This window comes from Drosophila novamexicana, unplaced genomic scaffold (assembly GCF_003285875.2).
Source record: "Drosophila novamexicana strain 15010-1031.04,08,12 unplaced genomic scaffold, DnovRS2.1 tig00001415-arrow-arrow-pilon, whole genome shotgun sequence".
Lineage (NCBI taxonomy): Eukaryota > Metazoa > Arthropoda > Insecta > Diptera > Drosophilidae > Drosophila > Drosophila novamexicana.
In genome coordinates, this window is record NW_020824856.1 from 581,309 (window position 1) to 606,653 (window position 25,345).

General features: G+C 41.4%; 6 protein-coding genes across 6 annotated transcripts; 2 read left to right on the top strand and 4 right to left on the bottom strand.

Annotated features, from left to right (window-relative positions):
- Positions 1 to 1,850: 1,850 nt before the first annotated feature.
- Positions 1,851 to 2,773, bottom strand: LOC115767557 (skin secretory protein xP2). Its single transcript, XM_030711840.1, has 3 exons — positions 2,321 to 2,773; positions 1,989 to 2,245; positions 1,851 to 1,920 (listed from the first exon to the last, which is right to left on the bottom strand). Exons 1-3 carry the CDS (start codon positions 2,771 to 2,773, stop codon positions 1,851 to 1,853), a joined length of 780 nt encoding a protein of 259 aa, XP_030567700.1.
- Positions 2,774 to 3,168: 395 nt separating this feature from the next.
- Positions 3,169 to 7,153, bottom strand: LOC115767558 (gustatory receptor 5a for trehalose). The gene is made up of 7 exons (XM_030711841.1): positions 6,967 to 7,153; positions 6,704 to 6,895; positions 6,068 to 6,262; positions 5,559 to 5,827; positions 5,345 to 5,499; positions 3,820 to 4,072; positions 3,169 to 3,264 (listed from the first exon to the last, which is right to left on the bottom strand). Exons 1-7 carry the CDS (start codon positions 7,151 to 7,153, stop codon positions 3,169 to 3,171), a joined length of 1,347 nt encoding a protein of 448 aa, XP_030567701.1.
- Positions 7,154 to 10,163: 3,010 nt separating this feature from the next.
- Positions 10,164 to 20,194, top strand: LOC115767594 (protein trapped in endoderm-1). The gene is made up of 7 exons (XM_030711887.1): positions 10,164 to 10,603; positions 17,478 to 17,569; positions 18,408 to 18,553; positions 18,633 to 18,733; positions 19,159 to 19,261; positions 19,328 to 19,818; positions 19,892 to 20,194. Exons 2-7 carry the CDS (start codon positions 17,479 to 17,481, stop codon positions 20,076 to 20,078), a joined length of 1,119 nt encoding a protein of 372 aa, XP_030567747.1. The 5' UTR covers positions 10,164 to 10,603; position 17,478; the 3' UTR covers positions 20,079 to 20,194.
- A 463-nt stretch (positions 20,195 to 20,657) lies between these two features.
- Positions 20,658 to 22,191, bottom strand: LOC115767597 (microtubule-associated protein RP/EB family member 1-like). Its single transcript, XM_030711889.1, has 2 exons — positions 21,973 to 22,191; positions 20,658 to 21,708 (listed from the first exon to the last, which is right to left on the bottom strand). Exons 1-2 carry the CDS (start codon positions 22,106 to 22,108, stop codon positions 21,032 to 21,034), a joined length of 813 nt encoding a protein of 270 aa, XP_030567749.1. The 5' UTR covers positions 22,109 to 22,191; the 3' UTR covers positions 20,658 to 21,031.
- An 801-nt stretch (positions 22,192 to 22,992) lies between these two features.
- On the bottom strand, positions 22,993 to 23,824 carry LOC115767602 (60S ribosomal protein L35). Its single transcript, XM_030711895.1, has 3 exons — positions 23,744 to 23,824; positions 23,412 to 23,548; positions 22,993 to 23,337 (listed from the first exon to the last, which is right to left on the bottom strand). Exons 1-3 carry the CDS (start codon positions 23,744 to 23,746, stop codon positions 23,106 to 23,108), a joined length of 372 nt encoding a protein of 123 aa, XP_030567755.1. The 5' UTR covers positions 23,747 to 23,824; the 3' UTR covers positions 22,993 to 23,105.
- Positions 23,825 to 23,899: 75 nt separating this feature from the next.
- Positions 23,900 to 25,150, top strand: LOC115767601 (ras-related protein Rab-18). Its single transcript, XM_030711894.1, has 3 exons — positions 23,900 to 24,109; positions 24,318 to 24,750; positions 24,820 to 25,150. The coding sequence occupies exons 1-3, from the start codon at positions 24,051 to 24,053 to the stop codon at positions 24,919 to 24,921; spliced, it is 594 nt and encodes a 197-aa protein (XP_030567754.1). The 5' UTR covers positions 23,900 to 24,050; the 3' UTR covers positions 24,922 to 25,150.
- Positions 25,151 to 25,345: the final 195 nt, after the last annotated feature.

Consider the following 25,345-nt stretch of genomic DNA (forward strand, 5'->3'; position numbering starts at 1 on the left):
ATTTAAATTTAATAATGTATAGTTAATATAATGAATATTGAATTCTTAAAACGATTTCCTCTTAAAAATTCGTATATCATGCATCTAGTTCAATATTTTTACTGAACTAAGCATCTTGATATTCCAGTTAATCCTATCATAACTTCGAAATGTAGTCCATTTGCAATCAGGAGCCCCTTAAACATGCAAACATTTTAAAACATGCTCTAAATTTAATGCTAAGTCGAATACTCTAACGATTTAAGTAGCCCTTGGGGTAGGCTTATAAGCAGGGCTGCAAACACAGCAAAGAAAACGGGTTCGGTTCACGGCTTGAACCTAAATTGAATCCCTGAACTTGTTTTTTTCACAGCTGGGTATATATCAGCTTTTGGTTTGCAGCTTGTTGCTTCACAACTTTACAGCGCCAAAAAGCACACATAACTCATATATATTTGTCATATTTAAAAGCTAAACAAATTTTGAACCGGTTCCAGATTTATTTATTGTTTAATATTAAGTTCAAGCAGGGACTAGTTCATATAACTGGCAACCGAATGCTGTTGCATAGTGTAATATGTTGTAAATTCCATTGATGTACATGGTCAGGCGTTGCCCCAATGCAACTCTTTTTTTTCCTTTTCTTTTTCGAGGCATCAACGTACCGTCCTCAGCTGGCAACTGGATCTGATCGTGGAACTGGAACTGGAACTGGGCTGCGCTGCCGGGGCGTTGCTGTAGATCGGGCAACGGGTGTTAAAGCAACAAGTCGTAAAACATATCTGATGCGATTTTTAATGAATTGGCAAAAGATATGCTCAAAAAAACAAGCAATTTATTTGCTTCGGGCGAGCCATGAATTTCTCCATGCGAACTGGGTGACGTTGACGCCCCGGGTAGTTGATTGATTGATTGATTGATTGCATGATTGAGTTGCGCATGGACATTAAGCTGCGCATGTTGACTTATCAACATCAAATTTGAAGCTGCATGAACAACTGATGAACAGACAGATTTGTCAATATGTAAGTAGCCTAAATTGTTCTCTCTCTGTGTATGTGTGTGTGTGTGTGCGCACAAGTATTAGTGCATGCAGAGCTTTAGTCAAGCTGTTGCTTAAAGAGTGAGCGCAGCTGCTGTGTCCATGTGCTGCGTATGTGAGAGGGCGAGCATTTCTTTTCGTGCACAAGTAGGGGAAATTATGTTGATGAAAGCCAAAATTATGCGTTAATAAGAAGACTGCTGGCATGACGTTTTAAATATTCGTATAAAGCTATGAACTACCAGTCTGTGAAACGTTTAAGAGAGGGAGACAGAGAGACTTGAAGGGAGATGGATGGGAGAGCGTATCACATCACTGAGAGCCAATAAAGAACTAAGAACTGGAAGAACTTACAGTTGGGAAGCGTTAGACCATTTACGAATGCGGTATTCAAAGAGAAAGAGGACTAGAGAGAGAGAGAGAGAGAATAAGCGAGGGAAGAAGATCTCTGAATAATTATACGCTTTGAGAAAAACAATAATAATTGAAAGAGGAACACAAAAAAAAGAATGCGACGCAAAGAAGAAATACGCAAATCAAACAGCCTGTAAAACGTTTACGAATGCAGCACAAAGAGGAAAGGCAAAAACGTACGATATTTCGGCTAGTTCTTTAGTTGTATTTTATTTGTAACAAAAAAAAAAAAAACAAAAAAAAACAGAAGATATTGTAAAAGATAACAAGATCGGGCAACGTGTTGAACATTGAGCTATTTACACTTATTATTAATATACGACATATGGACACATTAGTTCGATTAAAATACATATATAGTATATATAGCATATAGTATTATATTTTGTGCAGATTTGTAGATTTGACTGGACGCCTACTGCCAATTGCTGGGCACGAATTGCACGGGATTGGCGAGGAAAGGCGGCGGCGGCAAGGCGCCAATGCTGCAGGATTGGAGAACAGAGATTAGCCGGAATGTGCGCGGATAATGTCAGATGTGGATGGGACTCACCTCATGGGCTGGCCGGTCTCGGCGACGATGGTGCGATAGAAACGCGGACGTGGCGCCACATAATTGGCGGATGCAAAGCTGCGCGGATTGGCAACGGGAAAGCGTATATTGCCATTGGACCTGGCCACATTGCGTCGACCGGAACGCGCCTGCGCCTGCGCCTGGGCACCAGCTCCACCTGCAGCGCCAGCAGCGCCAGGAGCGCCAGGAGCTCCAGCACCACCACCGCCGCCGGCACCACCAGCACCGCCGGCACCACCGGCACCACCAGCTCCACCGGCACCGCCAAAGCCGCCACCGAAGCCAAATGCGGCCAGACCAGCGCCGGGCACGGGCGCGGGCGCCGTGTACATGGCGGACAGCTGGATGGGCACAAAGGCGGGCAGCGAGACGGTCAATGGCACGGCCGGCTGTGGTCCTGGCGCTGGCTCCGGTGCGGGCTCCTCGGGCTCTGGCTCCGGTTCCGGCGCCTCGGGCTCCGGCTCCGGTTCGGCCTCCGGCTCCGGCTTAGCTGGCGGCTTGGCATCCGCTGCCTTCCAGGCGGCCAACAGAGCCAGCACCTCATCCCTTGTTATGTGATTGTGCTCATGATGCGTCGGCAGCTCAAAGCTGGGACTGCTGCTCCAGCCGCTGCTGCTCCACGGTCCGGGCGGCGGTGGACCAAATAGCGAACGCTGCGGACGCCCGGGCAGCACAAACTGTTGGGCCGTCACCCAGCCGAAACAGCTGACCAAAAGGATGCACGAAAGCGCGAGGCACTGGCTGCTACACTTGAGTCCCACCATGGTTGATACAGTTGGATGCGCGATGATTGTCTGCGCGTCGAATGCCCGCCAGCCAGCTTATATACTCCAGAGCAGCCAGTCGGCCAGCCAGGCAGCCAGGCAGTCGGGCCTGAATTGGGTTAGAGTCTGGCGGCGGCGGGCGGTCGACCGGAAGCGTCAACAGCAGACGGCCAGCTGCGTCCAGGCTGCGTCCAATTGGCATTGGCATTTGGTCAACTGGTTGAAATGCGCGGCTCGCATGATTAGGAAGCCGGCGCATGCACCATGTATGGCCGCATTGCATCACAATAAGCACAGCTGCCCAAACTGGTTCACCAGTTGCCGTTTCTGTAGCACAGTGTATGCGGCTTTTCTTTTCTTTTCTTTTCGTTTTGGTTGTTGATTGATTTGTGCTCCTAGTGGAGCGGCGGCTGTGCGACACAGTCCCATGACTTTTCATCCTCGTGGAATTGTATGAGCACCAGCTCGTAGGTAACAATGCTGCCCGCGACCTGCATTGAATCAAACGCAAAATTCAGCCGAGAATGCACGACTAACAGATACCCTGAACCCACAGTCTGCCTTTCTTCACGCTTCTCAAGTAACTCGAGATCTCTCTGAAATTTTCCCGCAGGAGTCTTTCTCTAGAAATGACTTCTTTTCCATTTTCAGTATGCTTATACCTTACGATAAACTACATACCAAGTTTTGTCCATCTCCCTCTAGTAATACGCGAGTTATGCCTAGAAAACCTTATCTAAAAAACCGATATTTATCGATATTATGCAAATTTCATGGAGATATCCAAAAAACTATTGTAAACTCGTTTTGCCTTTGGCTTAGTAGAAACCATGCTCTTGTAGTTTTCCAGATTGACGGACAAGAATAGCTACTTGATGATTTTTCGAGTTGCTGCCATCTGCCTGTTACATGCGTCTACACTCAAGCAGTATACCCCTTCTCGATTGGGTTCAGGGTATTGGAATAAAAACAAATGGAAATTGGAAATGAATGCCACTTGTTAGCTGCCACAATTCAGCTGGAGCCAAGCGTTCCGTTCCACTCACTGCCAGACAGAGCTTCCTGGTGATGCTGAAAAACCGCAGGCCGCTCAGCGCCACATTATCGCTTGACAGCTCGCTGGCAAGGCGTGACACCTCGCCATGATAGCCGCCGGTCGGCACCAGCTGCAGCAGACGCAGCGGCTCCCGCGACCGATCGTGCACCGAGGACACAAACAGCAGAACCGACAACGAACGCCCGATAAGAAATGAGAGCGAGAAGTAAAAGTAAACGGCATGCACAATCGAGGGCATTTTGCTTAAGGATCAACGTGGAAACAGAGAGAGAGAGAAAGAAAGAAAGAGAGAGAGAGTGAAAGAAAGAAAGAGAGGGAGAGAGAGGTATGTCATTAAAGTCTTTCACAGTTAGTATATGATATGTGACAACAGTTTTCTTAAATTTTAGATGAGGTAAAACGTTTACGAACAGCAAATCAAAGCAGAAGTGCGAAGAATAGAATGTGAGCGAGAAGTGAAAGGAAATGAACGTAAAGGCCAACAGAAAGTGAGAAGGAAAGCGATAGGTAATTCTTTAAACTCTTGTACATTTATATACTATATATAACAACTGTGCTGTCAAGTTTATTTTTAATATGGCAAAACGTTTACGAACAGCAAATCAAAGCGGAATTGGAAACACAAATGCTCTCTCAAGGGCGACAGGCTGCACATGGAAGATGAACAGAATGAGAGCGAGAAGTAAAAATAAACGGAGTGCATAATGGAGTTCATTCTGCTTAAGAATGAACGTGGAGACAAAGAGAGAGAGTGATAGAGAGAGAGGGGGAGAGAGAAAGAGATCGAAACAGAGAGAGATATTTTATTGAACTCTCACAGGTAAAATATTGCATACAAGTTTTTTATACGAAGCCAAATAAGTATTATATATGTGTGTGTAAGTGTGTGTGTATACGTGTGTGTGTGTGTGTGTTAGTGTATGCATGCATGTATGTATGCATTTATGTACATATGTATGCATGTATGTTTGTTTTCTAATACCAAACGCAGGCCAAGCTTATTTTTCGCTGTGCTGCAAATTTAAATAAAACGAATTTTTAACAAGTGCTCTCCTCCTCGATTCTCAAGAATTCTAGTAGGCTCTGCAGCTTTTCATGCTTAGCTAGTAGTGTTGTTGTTTTTTTTTGGTGTTTTTTTTTTTTGTAGTTTTTTTTTTGTTGTAGTTTTTTTGTTGTTGTAGTTTTTTTGTTGTTGTTGTATGTATGTATGTATGCATGTATGTTTGTATGTATGTATGTATGTATGTATGTATGTATGTATGTATGTATGTATGTATGTATGTATGTATGTATGTATGTATGTATGTATGTGTGTATGTATGTATTTATGTATGTATGTATGTATGTATGTGTGTATGTATGTATGTATGTATGTATGTATGTATGTATGTATATATGTATATATGTATGTATGTATGTATGTATGTATGTATGTATGTATGTATGTATGTATGTGCGTATGTATGTATGTACGTATGCATGTAAATATGCATATATATACATATACTACTCACTTGATGCTCTTGAGCAGCTGCAGGCAGACAAAGTACAAATTGCTGCCGAAGGAGATTAGCATAATGCCGGAGACAGCCTCGTCCACATCGTAGATGAGCTCGACAATGGAGCGATATCGAGTGCGCACATAGGTCCAGAATACCTCCGGCATGGGCTGCAAACAAGACTTGGCTCCAGAAATATGCAAAGTGAATGAGGACTCTGAGGACTCACCTGTTGCACGAGATGCTGCAGTTGGCGCGTGAGCCGCGCCAGCAGCTCGCTGAGACCCATGCCCACAATGATGACGAACAGATCGATGTAGTTCCAGCCGAAGGTGAGCATCACGTTCTGGATCTTGCCCAGCCAGCCCAGCCAGTTCGAGTAGGGAAAGACATAGAACAGCTGCTGGGCGTCAGCATACAAATACGATTCGATGGGATCCTTGCGCATGGGACAATAGTCATGATAAACCGCCGACAAAATGCTGAGCAGGTGCTCCACTGCAGGAAACAAGAGAGGTGAGATGATTTGAGTGGAAGAGATGGACGAAGAGTCGGAAGTAACCCACTCGAAGCTATCCTTAGAAAATATCGATAACATGTCAAATATTAAGTCTAAACCTTTTTGAATTGCAAACAAACCGACTTGTCGTCCCGATCTAGAATATATGCATATATATATTTAATGAGATCTCTTCGATCTTCTTCCTGGCTGCAGGGCCTACAAATTTCATACTCAACTCAGCGAGAGCGTCAGCAGGGCCAGCGACACGCTGTGAATGCGCCGCGTGAGATGCTCGCGTTGCCGCCAGTTCTCATACCCGGGCAGCTGCTGCTCCACGTGTGCCCAGCGCCGCATCAGGGCTGGCCAACGGCGCGCCAGTTGCAGGAAGTAATAGGAGCCCCACAAAATGCTCACGTGGAATACAATCGGTTCTGGAAAGAGTCAGGAAGTTACGCATTAAGCAATTGGTATACCCTGTAATCACTCGAAACAATACAAATGGGGTATTTATGACTTCAAAGAGCCGAGGCATATAATCGATACTTATCGATTCAGAGCAATTGAGAGGCGATTACGTATTACAATATTCGTATACCCTATAGCTATTGAAATCAATTCAAATAGGGTATTTATGACTTAGTGCTGGGCATAACAGTGTCAAAGATATGCTCAAAATAGCCGCGTATGATCGATATTTATCGATTCTGAGGAGATAACGTATTACAATATTTGTGTAGCTGTTGGACGTCAATTAAATAGGGTATTTATGACAATCTGAAATATATGTCCAAAAAAGTCTCGTATAATCGATACTTATCGATTTTAAGCTAATGAGTACAGCAGCATCAAAGCACCTGATCGCCCATACTCACCCACACTGCGAACATCCAGAGTGCCATGCACCGCCAGGTTGATGGTGAAGAGCGTATCCACCGAGGTGCAGCAAATGTAGACCAGACTGTACCAGGTGCGCCAGCTGTGCCTGCTGAAGTACAGGCCCCGGGCGGACGCCGCGCGCACGCCGCGCACCGGCATCAGGCTGAAGCACTGGGCAAGGACGAGCACTGCAAAACGGAGATTGGGGAAGAATCGATTGGAGGCAGCTGATGCCGCAGTCGGCGGGGCTGTAGCTCACCTGGCGCCACCGCCTGATGGAAGCTGCCGTCGTGCGAGTGGCTGTGCCGTGGGCGGGCGCAGCCCACGCGCCACGCCCTGCGCTGCTGCAGTTGCTCCAGCCAAGCACGGCCGTGCTGCTGCAGCTGCTGGCGCAGGCGTTGGCAGCGCTGACCAATGCGATGTCGCCGCATTTGCATTCGCCACATGACTGCGCACTTATTGCGGTACTTTGCCGGCCAGTGCTGCCCATTTTGGATTCGAATCGATTGTTATCGCCCTAATTGTTATCGACACGCGTCCTGCCCTAACGAGCATTTAATTGCGCGCACCGTAGAATGTTTTGAAGGGCAAACGCAAATGGGTGCTCGTTATTTAAAGGATATTATCATATGCTGATGCTAGAGCCATAAACTTCGACACATATTGAGTTCCGCGCCGCAGTGGGCGTGGCCTGATATTTAAGGTATATCAAAGAAGTGGTTCTCAGAGATATTATCTAAAATTTCGGCATTTCCAAGTCCGACAAATATGAGCATATAGTCGAACTGAGAAACTGTAATCGCACGGAAATTAAAAAGTCTGCAAATTCTGGTTATATTTAGATGACATTTACATCAATATCGCATTTCTCAATATCTTAAAGCAAGATATCTAATCTTGTATATTTATTAATTTTTGCTATATATAGAAAAACGGAGCTTAATTTCTCTCGAATTTTTGACAAAACCAACATCGGCTTTGGCATTTAAAGTAAAGTAGATTGCCGCATTGCAGGGATTACAAGATGTAAGCCTTCAGCTTACCCGATTTGCAGTCAACACGAACAGCTGCATAATTGGCGCATATTTTAAGCGACAGGCAATCGATTTACCCCACGGTGTGACAAATCAAATTATATATAAGTGGCAGGCGAAGAGGCGTGATTAGCGTCTAATCTCGATAAACATATATAAAGCTGATTGACTGACTGACTGAATGAATTGTGATAAATTACCTTTTTATCACTTGTTTATGCAGATAAATGTATATATATATATATGTGTAAATGTGTGTGAGTGCACGCTAAGGCAAGGTTTTTTCAATTCCACCTGTTAGAGTGGAAAATTCGCGGAAAGTGATTATTTGCATATATTCATTGTAAATCAACCTTCTGCTCATTTCTATATGAAAATTAATTTGAGAAACTGACACCAGCTCTCCATGGTGGAAAATGGGCTGCCAAGAATGGGTGATTAGGGAAGCGAGTTCAAACCCATTTCTAAGGGAAAAGGCTTGAATCGATCAAAGCTGGTTAATACGCGCTCTCATCAAATATATATAGCTTATATGTATATATATGTAGATCGGAAAGCACGCTAAGACAAGATTTTTTTTCTATTCCACCTGCAAGAGTGGAAAATTCGTGAAAACTATCATGTGTGCATATTATGTTAAACTTCCGAAGGCCCTCAAAATCATGATCAAAGCAAAATCATAAGCAAATTAATAAACTTCAAGGTGGAAATAAGCTGCAACGATTTGGTGAATAAGGGTACGAGTTCAAACCCATGGCCATGGGAAAAAGCTTGAACCGGTCGTTACACGCTCTGACGCTCCTATCAACACCATAGCTTATAATAAAAGTCAGGTTGACAAGATATTGAGCGCCAGCAAGTTGTGAAAATGCGATTTTAATGTGAAACATCATCGTGCCACATAACGACAACATTTTCCGCAGGCTCGCAAACTGGCTGCGACAGCAGCTATGTGGACTATGCCAGTCCAGTAATCCGCTGATTAACTAATTATGTTGAACAGTGCAACAGAGATATAGGTACAAGTTTTATGTGCGTGTTGTCAGTGGGTCGTTAAATGTGTGAGACAGAGTGAGGGGGGAGGGGGGGGGGAGGGAGAGCGAGAGCGAGAGCGAGGGGATTCCGGGTTTCACTTTTGCAATCTTGATCTCGTCGCGGGATGCGGATGTTTTGTTGAAAATCAAGCTAAACGGATCAGAGGCAACTTGTTGCATCAACTTTTAATTGGTGCGATTAGCAAAAACGTGTTTTAATCTGCGAGCAAACAAATTCGCACTAACATAACCGCAAACATTTATGCGTATTATAACTGCAAATAAAATGTTTTCATATTTCGCGATGGTACAAAAAGCAACCAAGTGAAGTTAAAGAAATATTGTGTCCATTTTTATACCCTGCAATCGTATAAAATGGCTAAATAGGGTATATGAACTCAAACTCTCCCACCGCCCCCCCCCCCCCCCCCCCCAAACGGGTAAATCCATTATTACATATCAATTTGTGAAGCTAGATACTTGAGCTTTCGTATAGATACATTTCTGTTTGCCATATTTAAGCCCTAAAAATTCCATTTAGATCGCACCGTAAACTCCGAAGTTAATCAAGAACTCATTTCCCATACAAAATGGCGACCAAGGCAAGAAGAAGCACAGCGGCTGCTAAAGAATGCTTGTAACGGTTGCCTGCAGCTGAATGCATGGTCACTCTGAGTCGAACACTGCCGCATTTGTGCTTTATTTTCATTATTGTTTGACATAACTTTGCTGAAACATCTGAAAGTGAAAAGATGATTTATTTGCCATCTTGTTTGACTGGCTTTTATGATTTGAAATCGTAATTAAACGGCGTGTGTGTGTGTTTTTTAATGTGACAGCTTTGAACCAGATTTTGCGCTATGTCTGACGTCAAAGTGAAACTTGTTTCAATTGCAGGATGAGGAGCATAAATCAGGCTGCCAAGGCATTTTTCATTGTGGCCAGCAAAAGCCAGACAGCGTAGGCAATTTAAATTAACTGTGGCATCATATTTTTTTATTTATTGTAAGCATGTTGTAAGCTGTCAAGTTCAGGCGCTGTTTGATTTCCGTTTCCGGCTAGCGAGTATTATTGCTGGACTTTCAAAATTGCCAACAACTGGCGCAGCTGTGCAGCTGCGTGACAGTCTACAAATAGTTGGCAAATTTGTATATATATTTATTATATGCACAAATATTGCAGTTTAGTTATTTGGCCGTTAACATCTGTCGGTTTTTGGGCATACTCGAAATGAGACTGTCAAGTCGATAAGTGATAAATTGGTTGAATTAATGAGAGACTGGTCACCCTACTGTTAGCGATCGCACTGAGTGCATAACAGTGTCATTTGAGAACAACAGCGGCTTAACATTAACATAGCACTAACATCATTTGTTGTTGTTTCGCCGCTAGATTCGGACGTGTATTCTGCATTAATGCATTTAATTTCAAAATAAATTCGCTTGTTCACCAACAAGTGCCACCGAATGTGACCGTTATTTGTGTTTGTTTAATCAACAAGAGCCACCATAGATCTCCAGCACAGGGCATTATCATCATTTTTGTGAGCAACAAAGAGCGAACAATGCCCGGTCCGCCTGCGTACAAACTTGTTACCAATTTCGAATAACACATCAAAATCGTTATTGTTGTTGTTTTTGTTTTTTTTTTTTTTTGTTTTGTTGGTTTAGTGATTTAAGCCAGTGAATGTGCATAGTAAATTAGGCAGTGTGATTAACCTGCAGCATAGCAAAATGCAATCAAATTATAATTATATTTAGTGGCGCACTCTGGAAATCCTTCAAACAAAATTCACAGCTGCCTATTAACAACAACAACAGCGCTGCGGGTAAGCGTAACTTGACCAGTTAATAATATGTAATAGCTACTGTTATGGCGCTGCATGTGTGCGTGTGCGTCTGTTAATGCGTGTGCCTGTGTGCGTGCGTGTGTGTGTGTGCATATGTGGCTTCAAAATATAATTTGAAACATTGCGCATGCATTCAGCGCCAGCTGTTCTTGTTCTTGCTGCCATGATAAAGAACAAACGGCTGTTTGCCTGCAGTGTAACAACAACAATTCATCTGCCGCTGCCCAGCTCCCTCTCCCTCTCGCTTGCACACACACACATCAGATCATCATCAATCGCAGCATCACACACATACGCACGCGTACAGCAATTGTCACACACACACACACACGAAGGCGACGTTTTATCGTGCTCAACCAAAATGAATTCACATTCATTTTCGCCTTTTTATATAATTTTGTTTTGTTTTATACTTTACCAATTTTCGCTTATTTACGTTGGTTTCTTCTTTGTGCTGCTGCTGCAGCTCCTGCAATTAGTTTCGTAGCCTGCAGCTTCTGTCGCCGACTCATTGTCATCTTTGTACGGTGGTTGCTATTGTTGTTGCTATTGTTGTTGTTGTTGTTGTCGTTTTTACTGACCTCCGCTTTGAGCAGTCGGGGCCTGGCTTTGGCCCAAACAAATAAACGTAGCAGAGCAGCGGCAGCGACAGCGGCAGCTGATGATTCATTCGCTCGCTTTTTCTTTAGACGGAAACAGCTTTTTTTGTCTTTGCCAAATGCATTGGAACCCCGAAGCCCGACTCATTCATGTGTTGTTGTGTTAAGAAAAAAACAAACAAAAGCAATTAACAAGTGCTCTACTAGGGCATGCCCGGCCAGCAGATACCCTAAGCATGGCGCCAAGCTGCCGTTACAAGGACTCTAGACTGGCTGCTGTCTTTTTTATCGATATTTATCGAAAGTAATATCGCAGAAGATATCGATAAACACAAAATATAACCTCGTTTTGCTATGAAATATAAAATCTACGGCTTGGTAGTTTCTGAGAACACAAGAATATATTTATTTGTATATATATATCTTCAGCCTGGCTTCTGTCTGTAAATCGACTTTTATCGATAACATTAATAACGCAGAAAATATCGATAAAAATCAAATAGAACCTCGTTTTGCTTAGAGGAGAATATTTGAAGTCTCCGCCTGGGTAGTTTCTCATATCGATAGAATATATATATATATATAAAGATGCTTTCCTCTGCCTGTTGCATACATTGGCACAAAAACAATATACCCGTTTTGCCGCTTGCCAATACGTTGAGGGTATAACAGCAAAAAACCCGCTACTCATATGCGACGTCTGTTCCGGTCTATCGCGCATATGCATAAATTTATAATAATTATAAAAATTATTATAATTATAATTATAATTATATATTGCTAAGTATGTTAGAATCACGCTAATCGTCAAGCTAAACCTGGGCGTGATTCGGCTCGGCTTTGCTTTTCGATTAGTCAGCGAAAAGTTTTCGTTTTGCTTGAATAAAAGTTGGTTTTTTTTTGGTTTTTTTTTTTTTTTCTGCTACCATGACACAAAATATCTGAGATTTAAACAAAAATCCAAGAATCAACAGAAAATGCTTGTGACAAGACCCCAAGACCAAGTCAAAAGCTAGACTTGCCCCTCGGCGGGGAATATTCGCTAAGGCAGTTTGTTTGATCGATTGCTCGATTTCAGTTGCTTTCCAATTGTCTTGATATTTATATCAGATAAGACTTAAAATAAACATAAGAAATCAAAATGTATGCCATCGGAATTCTTTCCAAAAAAAAAAAGCCTGGATGCAAGAATAACGCAATTCCCGACGGAACTCTTGAACACCCTTACTTTGATATATACCCTAATATGATATACTCTGTCTAATATATATAGTCAGCTGATCTATACCAAAATCTGCTTAAATGTATACTTTTTTTTATACTTTATACTTTTTCATGCAATGTATCTCAACTTTAAGCCGATTGTTTCTATAAGATATAGTAAGCTGATCCAACAGATCTCGACTTATATCGAGTCTCACATGCAAAGAAACGTATGTTCAAAATTTCAACAGCCTAGCTTAAGTCAGAGCCTAGTTCGCATAGTTGGCATAATTATGGCTAGATCTGTGTCTTCATAGGGCTGAGCTGAAAACTTTAACCAGGGCTACAAACTCATTTATTATTTTTTCATTATTGAAAATTTAGATATGCTCAAAATTGTATTTACTTTCAAGCAAATCATGTTTGACAAACAAAATGTGATTCATTTCTGGTTTGGCTAAAGATTTGTTTCATAGTTGAAACAAAATTGGAATTCCGAAAAAGAACCGGTTCGGCTCCGGAACGATTGGCCGGAACATATTGCCGCCGCTCTATTAAAAAGTATAGTTTTTTTTTATATGAAATATATTTATAAATATCTTATGACTTACTGAGCGACCCTCGTTGCGTAAGTGGCACCCCAAAAGTTGTGGCCCCAAGCATATGCATATGCCTCCAATTCCGACCCTCTTTCCTAGGGAATGTTCTCATGCATCGCATACTCACACACACACACACACATACAAACATATATCTGTATCTGTATATAAATATATACACATGTGTTTCTCAGGCATAAATGAGCCAGCTTATCTCTAATATCAATGGCCCAACATTTGCCTGGCCGCGGGGCGGGTGGGAAGAAAACAACCCCCCCCCCCTCCCTCCCCATCCGCACCCCTTCCCCACTCCTCACATGCATGCAGCATATTGTGCATATTCAGATTTTAAATTTTGTGTCATACCCTAACGGATTTAACAAAGAGAAAAAAAAGTGAAACAATAGTTGCGCTTGGGTAGCCGAAGAGTTAATACCCTAGAAATGTCAGAAAGGAGCTCAGCTTGAAGAAAGTTAACAACAACAACTGTTGCTATGAGAACTACATTTATATATATATTAGACGGATTTTAATTAGATTAAGAGTGCAAATTGTCAATTGGCAATTGTTGGCTTGTCTTGAGAGAAACTGTGGAATTAGAGAAGTTCTCATTTAAGTAAAACATTCCAGTTATAGTTCCTGTATCGAACAATCAAGACGTGGACTAAGACTAGGCTAGCAGGCGGAAAACTTAACACACACATACATTTATATACGTACTTGTTAGCCTAGTCACATATGTATATAAATATACATATGTATATGTGTATATATATATATACCTTATGCAATCGCAATTGTCTTGTGGAATGCGTAACGCATTTTGTGACAAAACTAGAATACCCAATGCAGGAGGGGAACGACAACAACAGAGCACTAGAGCGGCAAGAAGAAGAGCACAAATAAGCGCACGCACACACACACGCACGCACACAGACAAAGAGAGAGGGAGAGTCAGAGAGAGAGAGAGAGTCACACACGCTTGCGCACACACATGTTGATCATGCATGAAAGCGGGCCGCGCATTTTACCCCAAAGAACTCAAACAGAGAACCCAAAAAAAAAAAAACAACAACAACTCTGATGGAAAATGAACCGCAATTTAGCTAGAGACGCGGGTTAGCGGGGCTGGCGGCGGGTACGGCAGCACCGTTAAGTGCTGCTGGCGGCGGCGGCGGGTGGAGGCGGCGGCGGGGGGTGACTGGCGGGGGAGAGTCGCCGGAAATCGCGTTAAATGCGTAACAAGGCGCTTTTTAATTCAACCGATCCAAATACAAATAAAAAGGGAGCATTAAATAAATGAAATTGTGTGTATGCAAAACAGTTGAAACGCTGTCCGACCTGCCACTTCTTGTTATCTCTTCAGCTGCATAAAAAGAAACCATGTAAGAGTGCCTCAGTCGAGCTGAGTGCACGACTAGCGCGCATACCCTAGACGCAGCGCCAAGCTGCCGTTACGTCTTATTGCTTGCTGTCACACATACATACATGCATGCACAGAGCGCAAACACACATACTCGCACACGAACAACTGTTCATTCCAGGCAGCTGCTGTGCTTCTTCTTGATTAACTTCGGTGCTTCTTGTCCGATCTTTGTGCCATTTTCAGGGCTCAAAGCAAAGGGGTCTAATTTTAAGTATGAGTATTTCGCAATTATAAGGGAATCGGGAAGAGTTAGCCCAAAAGTAGAATATTATTACTCTGCACATACTATACGAAAAACTAACTGCCAAATTAGGTGTATTTAGCTGTCATAATTCTCGACTTATGCTTAAAAAACCATGTCTCAAAAACGATATTTATTGATATTATTGTGCTATTTATCGATATTCTTATGATATTTATCGATATCATTACAATCGATATTTCTTTAATATCTATATATTTATCGATATTTCTTTAATATCTATATATTTATCGATATTATTATGATATCTATCGATATTACTATTATATTGATCTATATTATGATATTTATCGATATTATTATGATATTTATCGAAATTATTGTTCTATTTATCGGCTTTATGATATATATCAATATTATTAGATATATATCGATATTATGATATTTATCGACATTATTATGATATTATGAATATGGCAGTTATCGAAAGCTAAACTTATTCAAATTTCAAGTCTCTAGCTTTATATAGTTTTCGAGAGTCGTTTCCTTCCGCCCGTTACGAAAACAATATACCCCCTTTGGCTATTTGCAATGGGTATAGAACCCCCAGCAGCAACAACAATGAGAACTGTCACATTACGAAAAACAAACAGAGCTTAATTGAAAATTTCATTTTCATAGCGTTGATAAATTCTCTTTTATTTTATTTATTTATATTTTCATATACTTTTTTTTTTTTATTTTTCTTTTAGTTTTTTGGTTCATTTGTTGCGCTGCAACATTTCGTGGTTGAGCGGCGCGTCGCAAAGTTCGGTTCATATTCTTGCAACATGTGTTAGAAAACGGTTTTGAATTCGAAAAAGAAACAAACTGAGTTTTAAGTGCTCCAACACTGACAAAGGTTCTAAGGTAAAGGAAATTGATAGGATAATTGAAAGAAAAAACAGTGCTGTGTAAGCTAAAATTGTTGCGATTTGTGCTCGTTCTTGTGACTTTTTGTAAAACATTTTGTGTTGTAAAATCAAGAGTTCAGCCTGAACAATTTATTAAATGCCAATTATTCGAACTAATACCTAATTCTAAGGTATATTGATAACTTCTGTGTTGCATAAGATTTTTGATTTATGAATAAATAAACAGTGTTGAACAGTTGCTTGAATTTAAGTATTTACCGTTGCGAGTGTTGTTTTTTCAATCTTTCAAACTGGAAAAATGAGTTTCTTTAACTTTCTGTAATCTTTTGCAACACTTATTTATACTTTGTATGTGGCAAACAGTGTTGAATAAGAGTTAAAGTTTTAAATAGAATTTGCTTAGAATCTGGTTCTAATTACGATCTTGCTTTTTAAATTGTGACAAGGATTCAATTTGCCTAGCCAGTGTTGGAAAAGTTCCGCCACAAGTTGGATCTTTAACAAAACAAATCTTGAATTCAGATTTAATTGAATTAAGATTTCATTGACTTACTTTTGAATCTTTGCTTTTAGTTCTTTAAGGCTTACATTTTTTACTTGAAATACTTTAAAATAGTGTTGAAAAAGTTGAAATTCTTATTTGACATAGCTTCCAATACTTATTTCTATCTGCAATCATTTCCGGCTCTCGTTAAATTTTATTTTATTATTCCGTCTGCCTCATAAGGCACTTACCTTGGTATCTGTTCTTTTCGAGTGCCTCCTTTGACCTTTTCTCTGCTTATCTTCCTTTTAATATATGCATATATATTTTTGTTCACATTCTTTCTTTTTTTTTGACGAATAATTGAATTTGTCATCAAAATGTATACGAGCAAGCTGCTGCTGATAGCGCTTGGAAAGTTGGATGATTTCACAAACCAAAATTTGTACTTACAACGAAATGTCAATGATAACATTTTACGAAACGGCAAATCGCAGAAGAAAGTGCACAAAAAAAAAAAGGAAGCATTTAGCTTGAAGATTAAGATTGTCTGTTCGTATTTTTGATGGTTGTTTCCTGAACAAGAAATTTAATCTTGGCATTGGGAGGTTTTTTTTTAAATAAAATCTCAATATATCAAACTAGCTGACTGATTGACTGACTGACTGATTGACTGATTGACTGACTGAATGAATTCCACCCGCAAGCGTGAAAAATCACATGATAAGTTTCTATGAAACTTTTCCACCTGCAATCCGATCGGCCTCAAACTCATTTTCGCAGAGCTTTATTCGAATTGATTTGAGGCGTGTTTCACACGTTTTGGAATCGCCCTTCCACCTTGGTGGAAATGGGGTTCACAGATTTAAGGGCTGAAGCAGCGTGTTCAAATTCATTTTCAAAGATCTTGGTGAAAATTCACCTGACTCGTGTTCCACACTTTTCGCAGAATCCAAGCTGCATCGGTGAAAAATGCGCCTCAAAGATCGGCCCTAAGAACTTAAGGAATATGTCTTTCAGCGCTTTTGGCAATTCCACCCGGGTGGAAAAGCTTGCCAGGAAAGTTCTTTAATTGTCATTCGATCGGCTGCAAAATTATTTTCGAAGTTCTGTGTGAAAACTGATGTGAGACATGTTTCACACTTTTCGTCAAATCCACCTCTCTTGAATGATAAATTCCGCTCAAATATGCAAAGCAATAAATAAATATATATACGAAATGTTGAATAAAATGTATATTGTAATTTTAACGATAAAATATAGATAAAAGCTGCCGTTTGCCGTTTCTTGGAAATGCTCATCTGCATATTGTTATACATATATATATATATATATATCTGATGCATGCATATGCTTGGCGCATTTTATTGTTGATTTGAAATTGGCTAATAATATTTGGAATATGTGTATGTGTTCCGCTTTACAGCATGGATGCCCCCACACAGTCTATATACCCGCATTCCGCAACGCTTTTCGCTGCCATCTGTGCCTGCGTATTTGTGACCATCGGCGTTTTCGGTAAGTAACTGCAGCAGCTTTTAATCCCTTCCCCCCTCCCCCTCCCCCCTCCTTTGTATCGACTGATTGACTGACTGACCGACTGACTGATTGACGTTCCGCGCATAGAACAAACCGTAAAAGCTGTCAAACTGATTTTTTCCCAGTAATCAACTTTTTGTGAATATAGTTTCACGCTAAGGCGGGACTTGGAATAATGTGAAAAATGGGTGGAAAAAGAAAATTGACAGAAAAACTATTCAAAATCATTCGAGTCGAGTGCAATTTTCGTCTGAAACTCATATGCAAAGCTTTACATAGCATAAGCATATAAATTGTCCGCCGATTTCGAATAATCCACGCTAGATCCAAAAATCTGTACCCTATAAATTTTTAGCTTTTCCTTCCACGAGCTGCTAACTTATTTGCAAAGCTTTACATGAAAGTAAAAAAACAAATTAATATAAATATAAAAAAAATTTAAGAACGTATTGCCAAATCCACGGCGATTTTGCCAAATCCACCTCTAACAGCGGAAGATGGGCGGAAAACAGTCGAGAAAAACGAACAAACTTTTCAGCCAATCGACTTGAAACTAATTTTCAAAGCTTTGCATAGCAAATAACTTGGGCATATGGAATCCACAGCTTTTGGAAAATCCACCGCCGCGCGTGGAAATGAGTTGAGCAAAAAACATTTTAGTTAAATGGTTTCCAATTCATTTTCAAAACTTCATTTGAACAAGAGTGAAACCCAATTCACGGGCGTAAACGGATTTGAAATTTGACTGTCCTGGCAATGCCGGGTAACACTCCCAACTTTAACCCTCATGTAACCGTATAGACTTTTCCAATTGCAGGCAATCTGATAACGCTGCTGGCGCTGCTCAAGAGTCCAACGATACGCGAACATGCAACAACCGCCTTTGTCATATCTCTGAGCATATCGGATCTACTATTCTGCTCCTTCAGCCTGCCCCTGACAGCTGTGCGTTTCTTTCAGGAGGTGCGTAGAATCGAATGGAATCGAATCGATAAATAATATATACTCACGAAACTAATTACTTTACACTAAAACTCAACAGAGCTGGACATTCGGCAGCACGCTGTGCAAGATCTTTCCCGTCATCTTCTATGGCAATGTGGCCGTCTCCCTGCTCAGCATGGTGGGCATTACACTCAATAGGTAGGGTATTTCGATTGACTGAGGGAACTCTAAAGATACTGCCATACCTTATATAGAACTAGTTCGTAATTTGGTTTGCATATCATTTTCATAATATCTGCGAATATCGTTTGTGTCAAGCGCATTTTTAGGCACAACTCGAAAACTTTAATAGCTGGCAACGCCAAACTTGGTATATGAATATATATTTGGTATTTTTTAAATACCTTTAAATACCTTCTTAAATGTTTGACAATGCTACAAAGAAGTCATTTCAAAAGACAGATCCTTGCGCACGAACTTTTGTCAGCCCAAAAATTGCATTCAGATCGGACCACAAGTACCGAAGTAACTTAAGAACCAATTGAATTATTCTATTTGAAAGTAGTGAAATTGTCGCCTGTTTGTTTGTTTTTAAGACTAAATTTCGTTTTGTTTTAATCCAGGTACATACTCATCGCTTGCCACAGCAGATACTCACAGATCTATAAGCCCAAGCTGATCACGCTGCAGCTGGTGTTCGTTTGGGCCGTATCCTTTCTACTGCTGGTGAGCCAAGTCAAATTGTTTTCAATTTTCTTTGATTTATCGATGTTGAATCGTTTCGTTGTTTAGCTGCCACCCATACTGGGCATATGGGGCGAGATGGGCCTGGACGAGGCCACCTTCTCGTGCACAATACTCAAAAAGGAGGGTAAATCGATCAAGAAGACTTTGTTTCTGATTGGCTTTCTGCTGCCCTGTCTGGTCATTATAATATCATATTCCTGCATCTATATAACTGTGCTCCATCAGAAGAAGAAGATACGCAGTCACGATAACTTTCAAATTGGCGCCGCAGCCGGCGCCAAAACAGGATCAGCATCCGGCTCGTATGTGACAACGACGAGCACACGCAAGGCGCGCGAGGACAATCGCCTAACGGTAATGATGGTCACCATATTCTTGTGCTTCCTCATCTGTTTCCTGCCGCTGATGCTGGCCAATGTGGTGGACGATGAGCGCAACACCAACTATCCCTGGCTGCACATTATCGCCTCGGTGATGGCCTGGGCATCCAGCGTCATCAATCCGATTATCTATGCGGCCAGCAATCGCAACTACAGGTGCTACTCTTTATTAATATAATATACAAATCAATTCCAAATTGATCACATGTTAAATATCTTCTGCATGCAGGGTGGCCTACTACAAGATATTCGCATTGCTCAAGTTTTGGGGCGAGCCGCTGTCACCGATGCCAAGTAGAAACTATCACCAAAGCAAGAACTCAAAGGAATTATCAGGCGTTATTCGCAGCACGCCATTGTTTCATGCTGTTCAGAAGAATAGTATTAACCAAATGTGCCAAACATATTCAGTATGAGTGTCTTTTGTATTCGAATTTGCAATACGACATTAACTACTTATTAAACTATACCATATATGGTATTCACTTCTTTTTTTTTCTCTCTCTTTAATTTATGTTTATTTACACGAAAAACAAATCAAACAGCATAAGTAAATAATATATATATATATATATATATAAATAGACTATTGACGATATATTGTAATTGCATTTTGATTAACTGCCGCATTCCCGGCAACAGTGTTGCCAGACTTTCAACAGAAGTCGCTACAAATAGCCAAAATATACCATTTACCTGTACCATTTACCTTAAATTTAACAATATACTTTAAATTAAGATAAAGTTAATGATTCGGCCACCAAACAGGTCTTAAACTAAGCTCAAACTAACAAATTCGGCTATTTAAGTCACATTTCTAGTCTTTAGATAAAAAATAGCTAAAATTAGCTATAAAAGAGCTCAAATGTCAGCACAATTTCACCACGATATCAATTAGGTAGAGCCAGCGCGTGTGGTGAGTAGCTACAAATGAACGGTACATCCCTCACTAGCGCTGACATTTAAGGCCGATAAATTAATCGATAGGCAATAAGTTATGCACATAACACGAAATAATGCAGGCGTTCAGTAGTTAACCAACCGTTGGCTGTATCAAATAGCTACTAACGATTTTAAAAGTGGTTTATGTTTTGTTAAAAGTATTTTTGATCAACAACCGAAATGTTGTTAACTAGCTGAACGCGCACACTTGTAAGCATTAATCTTTATCGATATTTCAGAGAACAGAAAACAAATATTCAAATCAAATTCAGCTGTTCCGTGTATGTCCTGCTGCTGTTCAAGCTGATTGCGCAACGTCCATATGAAGCTTGTGTGCGTGTGTGTGGTGAGTATGAGTGTCTGTGGTGAGTGCGTTGGTGTGTGTGATTGTGTGTGCGATTAAAGGGTATGTTGTTGGGGCAAGCGCCTAGCACTGCCTGCCATTGGCCTGATCAAACAATTCGGAATTAAAAGTCTTATCGCTAGCGAATGGGAACGGCTCGATGGCATCCTCATTGATTATCTCGAGTATTTTCTTGACCACGTCCGGATTCTCATCTCGGTTCTCCTCGCAAATGACCTTCACATCGCGCAGCTTCGACACATACATATCGCGATCCTGTTCGGCCCGTTCCAGTTCATGGAGCACGCCGTGCATATCGAACTGATCATCGGCCAGCTCGATAACTTCCTTCTCCTTTCGATAGGTCAAGTGTGCATCACTAACGAATGTGCGAGTGCGCACCTGATGTGCGCTATATACGGAGCGTGCACTGTTCGACGGACCCTTGGAGCCGTTGCCGGAGCTCGAGCCGAAGCCCATGGTGACGCCATCGCGCACGGCCAAGGCATTATAGGCCTTGCCCTTGTTGTTGGCATTGAAGAACTTCCGGAACCATTGCAAGAACTCAAAATTGTCCTGAAAACGGCCCTTGATCAGCCGCTCAATGGGTATCTCCTTGTGTACGGCCTTCTTCTGAAAGCTCGCCTGCAGCAGCTTAAAATTGTGCACAAATTCGTGCTCCTGATTGGCCCGGAACTTGATGCGTTTAATGGCCACCGAATTGGGGAACAGCATGTCCATAAATTGGCAATAGGCAGCGCCTGTGTGTGCAGCAAAAGTGTGACCAAAAGAGACATGAAAATCAAGTGACAAAAAGAAGGTTGCAAGCGCAATACGATTCAAAAACCCGATTGCATCAGGCCGATAAGTGTTATCGATTAATGGAAACGGAAGACCGTTAGAAACTATCGAGCTGTGCAATTTGTGAGCAAACCTCATCCCTTATCTTTAGGTGCTCAATTGGAGACACGAATATACCCCTCTTCACAGGCTGAACAGCGTATTAGACGTTGCACCGCACTTACCTGTGCAGAGCTCCTCGATCTTTGTGAATTCAGCTTTCATTTGTGTATTGACCCAGGACAACATCTCGTGGCGCGACCAATTTTGCGATGAGACATTTGTCGAGTGCACGTTGACGGCCATTTTGCCTCGATCCATTGCGTTCGCTTATTGCTTATCGATTCTACGCACAATATATATATATATACATATATATATATATACATATGTATATATATATATGTACTATACTAGTGGAGAGTTTTATTTATTTTCCCAAATTCACCGAATCCCTAAGTCAACTACAGCTTGCTAAGTTAATATTCTATGCGCATTGCCTAGACTCCATATATATGTATCTGCCTCTACTAAAAAGCCAACTCTGCATCGAAACGAAAATCGTCAACAAGGTTTCAAGCAATTGCGGGACAGTGTGCGTTAACCCTTCGATGGGCAGCGTGACTAATTATCAGTATTGTAAACTGTGCAAAAGAAATTCCCGTTTTAAGCTGTACGAAATTATGTCCTTCATTGAAATCAGCCAAAAATGTTTTTGAAAATATTTTATATTTGAAGTACTTCAGACTGCGCAATAACAGAATAAAGCTAAGGCTCGTGTGCTGCAAGCTTTACACTCAATTTTCTCTCTTAAACATTGCTCTTAAATGAAATGAAGGCCTCTTGCAGAAGTCTCAGCTTCATTGGAAAGATTTTGTCAGAACTCTTTGATAAACGTTTGACGGCTTCTTGGAAAGCTGTAGACATGCCCTTGAAAGCCATTTAATAGCTGACAAGACGCTGAAAAATACACACGCTGGATAATTCCATTGCAATAACAGTTATTGCAGCTAAGGCTCGAAAGCTGCTCGCTTTATTTTCAAACTTTCTCTCTTTAGCGCCGTTTTCCAGCCAAGTTGACGCTTTGCCTGGCAGCGCCTTGGAAGGCGTTTCGACAGCTTTGAACACTGGAAAAAAAAACGCACTACACGCGGGCTTCTTTTTTTTTTTTGCTTTTTTGGTTTAACACAAATACACATGGTTGGTCACATTTAAAAAAAATGGTTTTATTCTTATTCCTTTTGCTTTGTTTTTCTTTTTCAGGAGAATATTCTTAGCGCACACTAGTTATTAACAACAATTGTTGCTGCATTTAAATCTATGCCTTGACGGCATATTTGCGTTGCGGGAAGATGGAACGCTTGCGGATTTCCTTGAGGGTCTTGCGGTTGGCGTCGCGCGACGACAGGGCCTTACGCATGGCGCGGGTCTTCTTTTTGCGCAGATCCAAGGGCTTGTACTTCTTGTTCTTGAACACCTTGCGCAGATTCTCCTTCTGCTTCTGGTGCATCACAATGTAGACGCGAGCGATGGCTTTGCGCACAACGCGGCTGCAATTCAACAAAAACAAATTAGTCAAGAAAATAGATTGGGCAGAGGGGCGGGTTGGGGGGTGGCGACTTACATCTTGGACAGCTTGGAGGGTGCTCCGCCGGTGACTTTGGCCACGCGCAGATTGAGCAGCTCATTCTTGAGCTCATCCAATTGCTTGGTGAGCTCCTTCTTGTCCTTGGTTCTCAGCTCTGAGCACTTGATCTTCACCTGTGAGAATAGAGCCAAATGAAATTTTGCAACAATTTAGTTAACAATTCGTTTCGAGCGCGCACACACAAAAAATAATATGTCACACTATAAATATGCACAGTTCGGTTCGTGTTTCATACATTTCTTTATTATTTTATGCACGGATGTGTTTTATTTTTTAAAATTTAAAATTCACAGAAACTCGGTACCAACCATTTTTCTCGCTGGTCACGTCAAAAAAGAAAGAACTAGGGTCGTACAAGCGATTGAGGGCTGTAGCACGAAAACAAACAGGCGATTTTGACACATGACAGTTATGCCACTTTTCAACACTAGCATGCTGCTCAGCACTGCTGTTTGTGGAGCAATGCTGTTAAGCGACAGTATGGCAACGCCGATATATCCAGCCCACAGCCCCCGCACAACCAAAGCAATTCCACAATTTGTTTAAGCTCACTCCACTCGTAAATGAACGGATTGTAAAAACAAAACGTAACAGATAAACAAACAAATTGAAATCATGGCTGACAGAGCTATAAAGCTGCTTATTATCGGTGAGAGCGGCGTTGGAAAATCCAGGCAAGCTATCAACACAATTCTAATTCCAATTAAGTTTTTCAATTGCGTATTTCCAATGCGCACACATACACGCATGTAAACAATACCCAAATAGAGGTTGCCTTAACAGCACTGAGTCATTTATGTGTTTTGCGTATTTCGCATTCGACTCCAAAGTCTGCCTCATTGCTTGCCCTTTTTTATTATTTTAATTTGTATCCTATTGCAGTCTGATACGTCGTTTCGTTGAGAACAAGTTCGATGACAATCATGACGTCACAATTGGCATGGACTTCAAGAGCGCCATCATGAATGTGGATGGCATAGACTACAAGGTTGCACTGTGGGACACAGCGGGCGCCGAACGATTTCGCAGCCTGACGCCCAGCTTCTATCGCAAGGCGCTGGGCGCCATACTCGTCTATGACATCACAAATCGCGAATCTCTGGTCAAACTGGAGGCTTGGCTGGCCGAGCTGGACAGCTACAGTGACAACCCCAACATAGCGATTATTGTGGTTGGCAACAAAATCGATCAGGAGCGTGTCGTCGATCGTGAGGAGGGTCGCAAATTTGCGCGCAAGCATCGGGCGCTCTTCATCGAAACATCGGCCAAATGTGATCAGTACGTTAGTGATGTGTTCAAGGATATTGTAGAGAAGGTGCGCTCTTTTCTGTACCATTTGTATACTCAAATGTTTACTCATTTTATCCATATGTTCTTTGTGCAGATTGTTTCCTCCGAATATTTTGGCAACGGCAATGCCTCGAACGGCATGACCATAGACAATGTCCAGGATGTGGATTCGGCCCCATCAACGTGTTATTGTTGATGCGTGTCCTGTGCTCATTCTCGGTTTTTTCTTTTATCGCCATTCTATAAATTCTAATTTTGATAAATTTCTAGCGTGTATTTATTTAAACGTTTCAACTTCATTAGCATAAATGCTTTCTCACATATCCCTAAACAAAAAAAAAGAAACAAATCAAAGCGGTTCGGTAAGCAATACCACAAAATGTTAAATGTACCTCAACTGTAAATATAACTATCCCATAAATTAATGCAATTGGCTAACAATAATTTGCCTCACTGTTTTTATATATTCGGCAAACGAAAGAGAGCGATAGCGCCCCGTTATACTCAACTCACCACGCTGCGCCTCTCACTGCGCAACCTCTCATAGCAAAAACATAGTTTTAAGGCTTACTTTTGTGTTCTTTCTTTTATTATTAAATCTTAAATGAAGACATTGCTTC